At 44.1% G+C, this 13,783-nt stretch overlaps 1 protein-coding gene across 1 annotated transcript in view; it reads right to left on the reverse strand.

Moving 5' to 3' along the window:
* PLB1 (phospholipase B1) overlaps window positions 1-13,783 on the reverse strand; it is a 127,749-nt gene that overhangs the window by 10,616 nt on the left and 103,350 nt on the right. Inside the window, exons 43-48 of the mRNA XM_019526696.1 lie at window positions 13,698-13,749; window positions 11,180-11,260; window positions 9,685-9,750; window positions 8,529-8,623; window positions 2,986-3,067; window positions 1,248-1,352 (exon numbers count right to left, since the gene is read on the reverse strand). Of these exons, the coding sequence (XP_019382241.1) occupies window positions 1,248-1,352; window positions 2,986-3,067; window positions 8,529-8,623; window positions 9,685-9,750; window positions 11,180-11,260; window positions 13,698-13,749 (481 nt within the window). The remainder of the gene's footprint in view (window positions 1-1,247; window positions 1,353-2,985; window positions 3,068-8,528; window positions 8,624-9,684; window positions 9,751-11,179; window positions 11,261-13,697; window positions 13,750-13,783) is intronic.

A 13,783-nucleotide genomic window follows, 5' to 3' on the forward strand; every position in this document is an offset into this window, starting at 1 on the left:
GGGGGGGGGGGGACAGGGAGTTCCTCGCTATAGCAGCTGGTTATTAGTCTCCAGTGCCTTTAATACAGTAGTTGTTATGTTTGCCCCAGAGCCTTAATAAATAAATAACTCCAGCCAGTAGCATGGGAAAGAGTACTATCAGATTGGCAGGCAAAGAATATATAGTAAACTTAAAATAAAACTATACATACATTGACATGAGCAGATTCAACAGAAAGTAACTTTAGATTCACACATGAAGATTCAACACATCCACATCACTCTCAGTACTTTTTACCAGAACTCATATTCACTTCTTAACACATCCTGGAGTTTGGTGGAGGGACACTATGCAAAACTGGGTTATTTTGGCTGTGTTTCTATGCTGAGTTCTTGCATTACTAAGTAATTACATTACTTCCAAGATACAAGGAGACGAGGAGAACTGCCCTTTAACTTCATGGAGTGGTTTCAATTAAAGCCTGCCCAGCTCCATGCTTCCAGAAGTCACTTTGGGAATGTCTGTGTGGCACAAGGCAGTGCCATGCAGAGAAACTGAGGCTGGCTCTACATATACTTGTTCTGGGACAGTCACATTAAGTCATAAGAGCCCCGAGCAAGGCTTATTAGCCTTGGCACAGTGCCATACCAACATAGCTATAGGGCTTCCAGTTCTGAAGCTATCAGGGGCTATCCAGCTTCTCAGTGGCTGGGGGCTGCCCCAGTGTGGGCCACACCAGGGAGGGCCAGAACCTCACATGGGCTGCAATAGTGAGAGCCAAGGGCCGCCCCCTGCTGCAACCAGGAGACAGGGGGAGTGGCAGCCAGGTGGGCTCCTGGGGTGGGGATGGGGGTGTCACAGGTTAACCCCTTGTAGGTCATATGCAACCCATGGGCCACCAGGTGGACAGCTCTGAGCTAGCACATGCACAGCTACCTGGGGTATCCCTGCACAGCACTGCCTTGTACCATGAGGACTTTGGTGAACAAGGCAAGTAGAAGGCAGGGCATTCACAGCTGGCTACCACACTGTAACACAGATAACTATGTTGCTTGCAGATTTCAAATACCTTATATGTAACACTCTTCTTCCTACCTTAACCTTTGCATTTATTACAGTACCCACAATGGGCTAGCAGGTGGCAATTGAAAAACAAACAAACAAACAAACAAACGACACAGCCCCAGCCCCAGCCCCAGAGTTCTTATAGCTGACAATAAGTGGTGATGTTGACTTCCAAAGCTATAGGAAATACAATGAGACTTACATTGTTTAATGGCATCATGGTATTTCTGAAAAACGGTTGCACCACTACAGTGAAATCTTCCCGCTGTTTGTAACGGCCACTGTTGACCATCAGCATGCTTTTCACCTGTACAGAACAGGAGATGCAAAACAAAAGGTCATTTGTAAGATTCATCTTAACCCATTAAGCACTGATTATAAAACATGGGCACTTCACCTCTCCAGGTCAATAGTATAAATCCAGAAGAAAGGCATAATGGATCCAGAGAATAGCCAATCATGTGAATGAATGCAAGAAGACCTTCCATAGGAGGAGAGTGGAAACAGATTAGAATCAAGTATCTGCACACTTAAAGTTAGTGAAATACTTTTAAAAGTTAAAAAAAACCCCACTCAATGCATGAATTCTCTCTTGAACTCAGTGCCAAGGGACACCAATGTGGTCTAATGTTTAGTAAGATTCTTTACAAAAAAATGGATTAGAATGTAAGACTTCTAGACAGAACTTAAAGTTGCTTAATTTTCAAAAGATGGCTCAGTATTTAAAAAAAAAAAATTAGAATCCTCTAAAGGTATCAGTTTGGGCACCCAAAAACAGTAGTCATTTTTGAAAAACCTAGGAATAAATGTGAAGATGAATAATGTGAATATCCACTATTCTTAGAAGATAGGCTAACAATTTATGCATAAACATTTATAGAAGCTCTCCTGCTTCTGGTCATATGCCTTAGACTAAGAGAGAATCCCAATGGAAAATTAAGAAATAATCTACCTATAAAGAAACATCCTTCTTGGTGTTAGGGAGTATCCTCTCCAATTGGTAATTTTTTAATATAGATTCTTTCACTGTACTCAGACACGTTTGGTATTGCCCACTGTTGGAGGCAGAACATTGAACTACACAGACCACTGGTTTGATCTGATATGTTCAGAGCAGTGACTGCAAGTTTTTTTTCACCCAATAGGTATGTGGTGGCCTATGCGAAATCTGAGCAGATTTGAGTTAAATCCATAGTGGACTAACATATATTTCACAAAACAACCATCATAACTGGTCACTAGCAGACCAGTCTAGAGGAGTCAAAGACTGAATGAGCCAGGGTTTCTCTCTTAGATGAGGGCTGCCCAATTTTTGAACATCCAGGGGCTGCACACTGCACTGGTTGCAGAGCCTCAGGCCACACACTCACTGCACAGGTTGCATGCCATGAAGGACCACCCTCTCCTGTCACACAGCCAGTGCAGTTCCCCATTGCATAGGCAGAGTAAGCTCTCCCCCTTCCCACTTCTGCCACCACTACATGGACAACGCGAGTCCCTCTCCCTTAGTGCTATCAGCAACCCCTCCAGTGGCTGCTGACACTGTGTAGGCTGCAGTTCCCTGCCATGCTGCCCTACCCCGAAGACCACAGCAGTAGAACCAATGCTGGGGAAAGGGGGCAGGAGTGGTGGCCAGGTAGGAGTCCTTGGGTTGCACATTTATCCCTCACAGGCTGGATTTGGTCTGTGAGCCACCTGTTAGACAGCCTTGTCCTGGGTCAGAGCTGAAGTTAAATGGTCATGCAACATGGGGAAACTTGTGTTCCCTCTGACCAAGTAGTAAGCTAGGTCTTCAGTCTCTATGGCACCTTTCATTATCATCTCGGGTGCTTTTAAAAATGTGCTGGAGTTTTATGATGCAGATGAGAAAAAAAATGTCAAAGAGAAGCAAGAGGTAAAGGTAGAGAGGATCAGTTAAGGCAACAGAATTCAGGGGTTACCTGAAAATCTCTGTTAATTCTTCTCATTTCTTGTAACTCAGGAGAATTTTCCTGAGGGTTTAAGACACATGGACAAACACTCCTTTAAAGAAAGAGATATTGAAATCAACACTAGCCCAAGACAGTCTGTAGTTCATTAACAATTCAGCTTTGTTCCCAGAGCTCAAAAAAAGTTAACTGCTCAGATCTAGGAAGTAGATCACCTGACTAGCTTAAAGGTGAACAGGAGAAATTTGGAGGGAAAAGAAATGAATTGTGGAACACTGATTTAATTTTCACATGGGCTGAATACTCAACAATTTTGAGCTGGAGTCGGGAGCAATTTCAGAGGCTCAGAACATTTGAAAGTCAGGCCCAAACTGTTTAAAATATCAAAAGACCAGTGTCAGATTTAAAAAACTACAAACATATTTTAATGCGGGATTTCACTGCCTTATGGGATTTAAGGCCAGAAGCTCATACAGGCCACAAACAAACGTTTATTTCTACCTGCAAAATTTCCACCACTATAAATCTTTTCAGGAGAGGGAGGAGTACTGGCATTCAGTCTGCAGCCATGCCCTCTCCCCTTGCTTTTCACACCTTCACAAGACCAGGATGATCCCAGTCCCTGGTCCTTGAGAGGAGTGGAGCAGCAAGGAAAGACTCCCTGCTTTTCCACAGACTGGGGATACCCAGACAATCTCCAGTCTGAGGGAGCTCAGGGAGCATTGCCTTGCTTCTTCATTCCCCTCCTGGACCAGAATGGGAAGAAAGTATACAAACATTCACTCTTGAAAGGCAGATTCTCTCACAGGGGAGATCTACCAGGTTGACACCTGGAAGATCTCTCTCCCAGAATCGGCATGTTTCCCCCAGAAGAAATCAAGTGAATGTTTGTATGCTTGCCATTTCTACCAGGAGAATGACAATTCTCCCAGTAGAAATGTGATGCCTGTACTTAGCCATAGTCTGACTTCCTATATCTATCATTCACTTTCATCCAATTGCCCCTGAATTGAGCCTGAAAACTTGTGTTTGACTGAAATACATCTTCCAGAAAGGCATCCAGCCTTGACCTGAAGACATTGAGAGATGAAGAATCTACCACTTCCTTCAGGAGTATTTTCCCAGTAATCACCTTCATTGTTATAAATTTGTACTTAATTCTTAATCTGAGTTTGTTAGGCTTAAAGTTCCAGCCCCTGGTTCTTGTTAAGGTTTTCTCTGTTTGGCTAAAGCGCTCCTTTCATGTCCAGTATTTTCTTCTTTGAAGGTCCTCTTACTCCTTAATGAAGCGTCTTCTCAATCACCTTCTGTTCCAGTAAAAATTACTTTGAGGAAGGATGATTAAAGAAATTCTGCTAGATTATTGCTAGAGGTTTGCTGGTGGGCCCCAGAGTTGGATACAGATACGAACAGAGAACTCTGTAATGTTCCTGGAGAGATAAGTAGTACCAGGAATTGCCTAATGACAGGAGACTTTAATTCCCAGATAAAGAATGGAGAACAAATGCTCCTATGCTAATAATGTAGGGCCCAGATGTTCCTGGGTGTAATAGCTGACAGAATTTTTTTACCAAGCGGTCACTGGACCAGTAAAACAAGTTATTTTTATGTGGTTTTGGTAAGTACTGAGGATATTACAGAAGAACTAGTCATAGAAAATAACCTTGGATCAAGTGTGACCACAAGCTGACTCAGTTTAAATAATCAATTTCAAAAGGGGAAGCTTTGATAAGCTAAGGGAACAGGTTAGTGAAGTCATCTAAACTGAGTAGTTTAGGCCTTGAATGTAGGGGAGATCTCAAATTGCTGTAAGTCACAAGGGGTCATGTACATGCAACAATTTTTTGCCCTTTTGTGCACTCCAACTGTGTGCCTATTTGCACAAGCAGGATTTCCTGATGCTTTAAAAGTCTTTCTTGGGACTCCTGTTTTAACTGGATCCATAATAGGGCTGCGCAAAATGGCACTATTCCATTCCAACTTTAGTTTTTGAGGTCTGGACGGAACTGTGTTTTGCACTGACTAAAATTTCGAGTTCAAACAGTCTCACTGTCTCGCTTCGTCAAAACAGTGAGGCTGTTTCGACCCTCTTTCAACCGTTCCACTGGACCATGGGGCTGGAGAAAGGAACTCATCCCAGCTGGGCTGAGTTCCTAACCCCAGCCAGGAGCAGGAAGTCAGCCCAGCTGGGCTGTCTCGCCGTTCCCCGCAATAGATCACGCGGGTGGGCGGGGAGTCCAAACATTTCGACTAGCCTTGTTTTGTTTCGCGGCTATTTTGACAGCTTTTGTTTTGTTTTGGTTTTGCTGTTTCAACCTCGAAATGAGTTGAAACAAAACGGCCATCGAAATTCCGTGCAGCCTAATGCATAGCCACCTCCAGAAGGACATTAAAAACGAGCAGAGTGCCTATAAAGAATGGAAAAAAGGACTGATCAGCAATGAAAGCTACGGGTTAGAGGGCAAGCAGAGCAGGAATGAAGAGAGCCAAGTCAAGCTGAGCTAGACCTTGCAAAGAATATTAAAACAAATACCAAATGTTTCTGTAGCACTATAAACAAACAAAAGCAAGGAAAGAAGGAGAGATTGCTGCAGGCAGAGAAGACAGGATAGATCTAAGTAAATGAATGCTTTGCCTCAATTTGCTACAAGGACAGGGATGTTGAACATAATGACAGAAGAAAATGGGAATGGAGAGTATGGAATGGAAATGATCAAAACCAAGAAGAAAGCAAAATTCTAATGGTATAGACAGATATAAAAACTAGATTGAAATAAAATAATATTGCTACAATCTTTTATGATGCAATTACCACACCTTCAAGCTTCTGCACAGAAGTGTAGCAAGACCAATGCAAGTTTGACCCTGTTTCATTCAGGGTTAAAATTACAGCAGTTTAGCCCACTTGTATCTCTATAGGAGCATGTAGCTGTAACAGTTATTTAGTAATAGTGAATTCTCACATACAATGGGAACTCTCCCTCCTGTTTTAAATCTGTTTAAAAGCATATTTGTCCATAGACTTCAGTGCTTAACACATTTAGGCTGAAGGTGGGGGCGACCAGACAACCTGCATCCCAGAATTCTTAAAAAGTGACATGTAACACTTCAAGTCTGGAAGTGAGTATTTTTTAATGAGTTTATCAAGTTGGGAGTGGTTCCCTATGACTGGAGAATAGCAGGTGTAGTATCCCAAATTTTGGAAAGGGCTAGGGGGGTAGGAAAAGTGACTCAGACAACTACAGGCCTATCATTCTGATCTCAACAGCATTCAAGGCTTACCATGAATAGCCAAGTCAGAGGGGATAAAATTAGGAGTCACTTCCCACACACCCATCCACATTAAATTAATTTTCTTCACAATTAACTAAACACCTGGAGGTAAATAGAAAGTGAGATAAAAATGCCACATTTACCAGAGGCAGATTGTGCTAGTCTAATTTGATATTTTTTCTGTGAAAAGATGGCAGATGATCTAGACACAGGAATGCTATAGATCAAATCTATCAGGAATACATATGATACAGGGCCTCATGAGAAACTATGGGTTTAGGTGGTGATGATTATAATGAAGAAGGGGGTCAGTTTGAGAACTGGAAGGTTAAAAAGCTGGAGAAAGGGAACACAACAATAACAGGTGATGGTGAATGGGTTGATGCTGGGCCAAAGGGAAGTTATTAGAGCAGCAGTTCCCAATCTGTGGTATGGATACCACCAGTGATATGCAGACACCCTGTTGGTGGTATACATTAAGAGATTTATTATAATTACTTGATATGGCAAAAATGTGCTAGTGGTACATAAGGTTGTATTGTTTTAAGTTGGTGGTGCGCAATCTGTCAGAGTTTGGAAACCCTGTATTAGAGGCATCCCTCCAGGATTAGTCTTGGGACCGGTTTTATTTAATACTTTCATTAATGATCGGCACAAAAGGAGGAGTGAACTGATGGATGACACAAATTAGGAGGCTTCATCGTCACCGTGAGGATTATGGTATCATACAGGAAGAACTTGCCAACTGGGGAACAAGAAGTGGGACAAAATTCAGCAATACAAGATCAAAAACTTAGAGACCGTTAACAGACATTCCTGTTATAACCTGAGAGCTCATCAGCTGGAAGGAAGTGAGGGGGAAGCAAACCTGGATCCACTCGTCAAGTGTGGGAAGAGTATGAGGCACCATAATGCAGCTGTGACAAAGGGAAGTAAGATCTTAGTATGTACTAGGAGATGTATTTCCAGTGGGGATAAGGTAAGTATTAATTCCATGGTGTAACACAGTAATGAGCCCTCATTTGACATACTTTACACAATTCTGATCACCCACTTTCAAGAAGGATGAATAAGAAGCGTAACAGGTGCAGAAAACAGTGACTAGGATGCTCGGGGAACATATGACTGAAGACTAAAAGAGTCTGGTTTATTTATCTTAAAATAAGGACTCAGAGGGGATACAATTATTCTCTATAACTATATCAATGGGGAGGGAAAAGAACTTTTCAAGCTATAGGGAGAGCACTGGCACACATGTATAAATTGACCATGAATAAATTTAAGTGGACATGAGGAGACTCCTTCCAACAATCAGACCAATGATATTCTGGAACAGTCTTCCCAGAGGAGAAGTGGGGTCAAAAATCTAGGTTTTGGCTGGAGCTCAGTAATTTTAAGAAAAGCTTTATACAATATGGTTGCATATCCTAGCTGAGGATTAGATCCATGACCCAGAACAAATCTCCTCTAGTCCTGTGTTCCTGTCCGGGATAGATTAGTGATCATGAGAGTCAAACACACCTACTTTTAGACAGGTTACCATATTTTGCCTTTATAAACAGTTATTGAACTGTTGTCTCATTTCCTCAATCTCTAATCCATTTAAGCACATGCTTAATTTTAAGTACAAAAAGAACTCTTTACATCAGTGGAACTAGTCACATACTGCAAGAGAGAAGTAGTTAGCTGCATTAGTCTGAAGTCAGGCAGAAGGCAGGGCAGTGTGGTATAATAGCATTTGGCAAAGTAGGCTATAGCCTATAAAGTCTTACACCACTCTGAACCAGTTAGTTTTGGGAGGTGCTACCATTTCTGATACTCAAAGCTAGGCAACATTAGGTCTTGGATGATTTCCTGGACTGACTCTAGCTTCTATCAAAATAAAATGTTATATGGAAATGAACTGGAGCCAGAACTCCAGTTCCAAATGTTCCTAGATGTCGGTGGAGTTTGGATATAGTTTCATACTTTGTGGCTTGGGCCCAAATCTAATTATATAAATGAACAAACAGAAATAAACTACGCCACTATCACTTAGATGGGTCCAACTTTCATTGACGTCAATGGGCGCTGCAGATACGTAAGTGACTAAAGGACGGGATTTAGTCCCCTCCTTATGACTACTGCATGGTAGTATTTACTGTATAATGGTTCCCAGATTGAAAAATGTCCAACAGGAAGGAGGCTTTTAAACCTTGTGTGGTTATCTCATTGATCATAGTAATATAGATTACCCTTAAAAATAACGTTCAGTGAGATGGATGTTTGATTTGCTCACTTACCTCCCTGGGGGCACACACCCTGAGGCTTCTCTTTCTATCTGACGCAGACCTGAGATCTCCATTATCTCCACCAAGTTGACAAAGGCTCGAGGGAGCTGCAGGGATCATGGAAACTGGTTATGCTAATGCAGAGAACAGGCAGCAGTTACAAAATCAAACAGAGAGGTAGCTTGTAGGTCAGCGTGCGAGTACATATTATCCCAAGAGCCACTGGCAGCATTCAAGAGCAGTGCACAAGGGGGAAATGTAGAGTAGACATCAGCCAATGAAGTACCAGCTGCCACTGCGGGCTAGGTGACATGTTCCCTCCCTCCCTTACTCATAGCTGTTCTGGTTGAACTAGAGGAAGGGTCATCAACATACAGCTCCTAGGCTGGATCTGGCCCGTGGAACCCAGGATCCAGCCCACAGATGTGGAGGGATTTCGTTGTGCCTTCACCCACGTCCAGGCCAGTAAAGAGCTGTACTGGGGCCAGGAAACAGGAAGCTACACTCACAACTTCTGCTTGTCCCTACCTCCCCACTCCCTCCCCGCAAGGCTGTAGCATGGGTACAGCTTCCAGTTAATGGGGAGCTGCACTGGGGCCAGGCTTCTAGTTGTGCTTGCACCACAGTTGTGGGGTAGGGGTGGGGATGGGAGCAACTGCCCGGTTGCAGCCTAACTCCCCACCAGCTGGAAGCTGCACTCATACTGCAGCTGGGCAACAGGGGAACTGGACAGAAGCAGTACAGAAACAATTCCCAGCTGCCTGGTCCTGGCATGGGGGCAGGCAAAGCTTCTTACTACTGACATGTCACCAAAGCTCCCTGGCCCTCACTGGACCACAGCTGGGTTGTTCTGCCCATGGCTTGTAGAGGTTGGCAGCCATCAATCTAGAGTAAACTGCCCACTTGATTTAGGAGTCAGGATTGTGAGTAGGGCTGTGCTACATGTTTGTTTAATGGGAGGAACCTGTAAACAGCAAAGCTAAAGCCTTCACTTTCCTGCCCTTTTCTTATACAGTCACTGGATGATGTTTCAGCATTAGCTTTACTGCTGTAGCTATCTGGAAAAAGACCTTGATTGAAACATGATCACAGATACTGCATCAGAGAGGAGAAATACCCAATTGTGCTTGCCAAGAGCTTTGCCTGCAAGAGTAACTTCAGACTTTACCTCCTTGTAAAGAATGTCCAGAGTGTCCTGGAGGTGTTTGACATACTTTTCTACTGAACAGGTCTCCTGTGGGGGGGGGGGGGAAGAAACCCCGATCAGTTATTTCTCCAGTGTTCAAAGCACTACCATTTAAAAGAAAAACAAAAAGGTCCATTACAGAACCTTCAGCTCCTAAGGGGGTCTCCAAACACACACACACACACACACTCTCTCTCTCTCTCTCTCCCCCCCCTGACCAAATGCTTTCCTACCTGATTGTACAGCTTGTACTTTTGGATCAGAGTGTTATTGGGTGTTATTCCTATTGCCTCCTGTGTGTAGCTTATCTAGTTGCTGTACTGTTTTCATGTGACCAATACATTCCCTTAATCCCAATTCAAAATCCCCTGCTTTATGCAAGTCCTTGACAGAGTTATTTTAATGTGAATGTTGACTCTGGTGAGCACCTGCATAAATCACACTGCAGGGCTCCACATTATCTTTCACGGACTCTGGCATGCTCCTTTTTACCCACAGACTGTTGCAATGTGTTGCGTTGCATTGCATTGCACTGTGCTGTGCATTTTGTTTTCTATACTATACTATACAGAGATGGACTGGAGCCAGAACATGGCTATACAGTATATATGAAGTCCAAGGCTGACTTTCAAGGGCAGGCTGTTAGAAAATACACACACTCACACACTCTCTCTCTCTCTGACAGCCTGCCCTATAAAGCCAGCCTAAGACTTAGAAAGCAAACTGTGTTCTTCCCTTAAACATCTCCAGGAACCTCCAGAACTATTTGGCTCTGCAAACCAAGTAAGGCCTAAGAGAGGCCTACACAATACAATTGCCTATACAATTGGAAATGTGTTACTGGGGCAATCTAGAGTCAGTGGACCGACAAGGCAATGGATTGACTCCCACTGATTGCAGTGAGTGCTGGTTCAGGCCCACAGAATGTGTTGCGAAACCTTCACCAGAGGGGGCGATGGATGAAAAGAAAAAAGTTTTCAGATCAGCATGGGGAGCTTGGAGAGTTGGCAGCTGGAAAAAGCCAACAGCTGTAAACTGATAGTATTTCATCCGGTGCAACTGACAGGCAATCGTGGAGCACACTGGTGGGATTTTTATGGAGTCAGCTTCCACAGCACAGCCTCCCTGAGCATCCTGGTAACAACGTACATGTGGCATCTCATTGTCCAGCTTGCTTTGTGTAGTTAGATCACAAGCTCTTCCAGCCAGAGGCCATGTATTTTCTGTTTTGTACAATACTGAACAGAACACCAGTCCTTAAATAATGAATAATACTAAGGAAGTCCTGATCAGGAGCTATGATTCCATACTCTGAAAGCAGCACACTCCTTTCAAATAAGACACATGTGTAGAGAACACCAGTTCTAAAGGCTTTTAATCTAATGGCTTTGCTGGTCTGAAAAAGAGGGAAAGACTAGACTGATTTGGTTCTCTTGCCAAGCACCCAGAGCTGTGCGCCCAGTTTACAAACACTTACTTGGTCCAAGCAGTACTGGCACAGGTCATTGCCTCCAATGAAGATTGTGATCAGTTTCCAGTCCGACTCGAAGTTCATTTTCTAATGGCACATAAAAGGAACAGTGCAAAATCTGAGCTGTTCAAATAGCTCAGAATTGCTTAGGGTTGCAAAGGTGAGATGTGGGGTACAGCGAGAGTGTCAAAAAATGAAGACAAGCTTTTCTGCTTTGACAATGTGAAGATCAGAAAGTGAGTGCGTGTGTGCGAGAGAGAGAGAGAGAGAAAGAAAGAAAGGCAGGGGCTGGAAGAGGGTATATTTCTTAGTCAAGCTAACACATCCTGATTTTTGTTATGAAATTCCCTTCAGAAAGGGGAATCAGCAGCTCCTTGGTACATTGTCAGGGTTGCTGCTACATGCATCACTGGGAGATCACAGTCACAAATGGATTTTGGCTGTGGGGGCTGCAATGGGGAGACTCACCAACAAGTACCAACTGGGTGCAGCAAATGGGGAGGGAAAGAGAGAGAGGGAGGATTAGAAAACAATGCACTAATGCCACTTCAGTGGATTTCAGAGTCCTTGAGAAGCCCTGTCAGTTGAGTGAGCCCTGTGCAAGCAAGTCAAAACGGGAGAGGGCTGTGCCCCAGAGGTCAGACAGCTGGATTCAAACAGAAGAATCCAGGAGCCTAGTGACTTCACTGAGCTCATATAAAGGGCAGCTGCTAAGCATACGTCACCACCAGCCAACAATAGGGGCTGCTGAGAGCTGGAACTCAGTGAAAACATTTTGTAACATGTAGTACAAAGGAAGGAATCCAAGTCATCTATTTTTGGAGCAGAGAGTTTACATAACAACATCTGTGAATCTAACCCACGGATAGAGAAGGAGCCTGGGAACCACCTACCAGCTTGGAGTCTCCTCCTAGCCTGACATTTTGTCCACACCAGCTTCTGCCAGTGTGCAAGGCCGGGCAGAGGCCTCCCCCCAGTTTTTAGAGAGAGATGAACAAAAGGAAACACACTGCATTGAACATGAGAGCTACATAGTCAGCTGCTCTTTAAGAGAGAAAGGAAGGAGGGGGGAGAAAGAGAGAGAAGGAGGGATTTTCCTTTCTCACTTCCCCTCACTGCCAAAAGAATGAACCATGTCCAAGGTATCTGTCAAGCATGCAGTTACACAGGCACACATGCTTTGGAGAAGTCAGCTTTTTGCAGTATCCTTACTCACTGTTTGACAGAAACCAGGGAGCACCTTGCTCTATCCCAGGGCCAACAAGCTACTTCTGAACAACCTGTCTCTCACACAGGCTTCACTAACCATTAGGCTGTCTTCACCCTCTCTTTCCCCTCACTCCCATATATGTGTGCATATGTGGGCAGACCTACGTACACACCAGAAATACAACAGTTATATTCCTAGTAAAAACCAGGGAGCCCTACAGTCCCCTCCCTAGCCCCCAGTAGATAGTAAGCAGTGGCCCCCTTACACTCTCATTGGACACCATCAGGATTCACCCTCCCTACAGTCAGTCACAAATCCTTTACTTGCCCAGACGCAGGGCTTCGGAAGTTCTGACCTACAGGGAAGGCTACAGCCAAGTAATCACCCCTCACCGGCACAGCACCATCATCTCTTTGGGGCAGAAGCTCTGGGCAGGTTCTCTCACCCTGGCCCATCAGACACCCGACTCACTCTTGTGCTTGCCTTAGTTCATTTGTTTTTGTCACCACTGCCTCAGCCTGTTACCAGTCTACGTATGTACTCTTGATCTTCCTTCTGCCCCTACCTTCCTTATTCTTTCCCCACCAGTCATATTCATCTCCTGGTCCTGTCCCTTCCTTCTCTCAACCTACCTGGATGCTTCCCCAGCATTCCTCACACCAACTCTTAAATGGATCAGTAAATTGTGGTTATTGCCCACCTGTATAACCTTCTGGTCATCACCTTCACCCTCCTTCCTATTCTTTGTTAGCTTATTGGTTACCTATTGTCTTAATTTTAGGTTCTTAGTTCTTCAGGGAAGGGACTATCAATGTCTTCTTATGAGTATATACAACACCCAGCCCAATGGGAAGCCCAGGGCTCTGGGTACTGATGTATTAATAATAGTAACTTCCTGGCAGGTATGACTAACCCTGTGCACATACACATGAAAAATCCCTGGGACAAATCCTTGATGAGTCTTCCAGCTGTGAACAGTCCACTATCACTATGCACATGCACTGCACAGGATGAGAAGAGGTTAGGGCCAGGGTGGCCAACACACAGCACATGTGGCACAGGTAACCTGTGTGTGTGGCATGCGGCATATGAAGGAAGGCACAGGGAGTGAAGTAGCAGATAGGGCAGTAAAAAGAAAAGCAGAACAACAGATCAGGCAGGGGAAGGGAAATCAAGGGCCCCAGGCTTAATTTGTGGCAGGACTACCTACAAGGTTGACCCCCACTGGGTTAGGGAGAGACCATCAGAAAGAATAGTTAGGGATGACCCTAATAATTGCTAGCTTTCTAGTTATCTGTGAAGTCAGATACTTACCAAGCTGTTTCTCATTAGCTCCACCAGTGTACGGGCCTGGGTAGACATATTGCTATGGAAAGAGGACCAAAAAAAAAAAAAAAAAA

This window comes from Gavialis gangeticus, unplaced genomic scaffold, assembly GCF_001723915.1.
Source record: "Gavialis gangeticus isolate Ggan-Ray unplaced genomic scaffold, GavGan_comp1, whole genome shotgun sequence".
NCBI lineage: Eukaryota > Metazoa > Chordata > Crocodylia > Gavialidae > Gavialis > Gavialis gangeticus.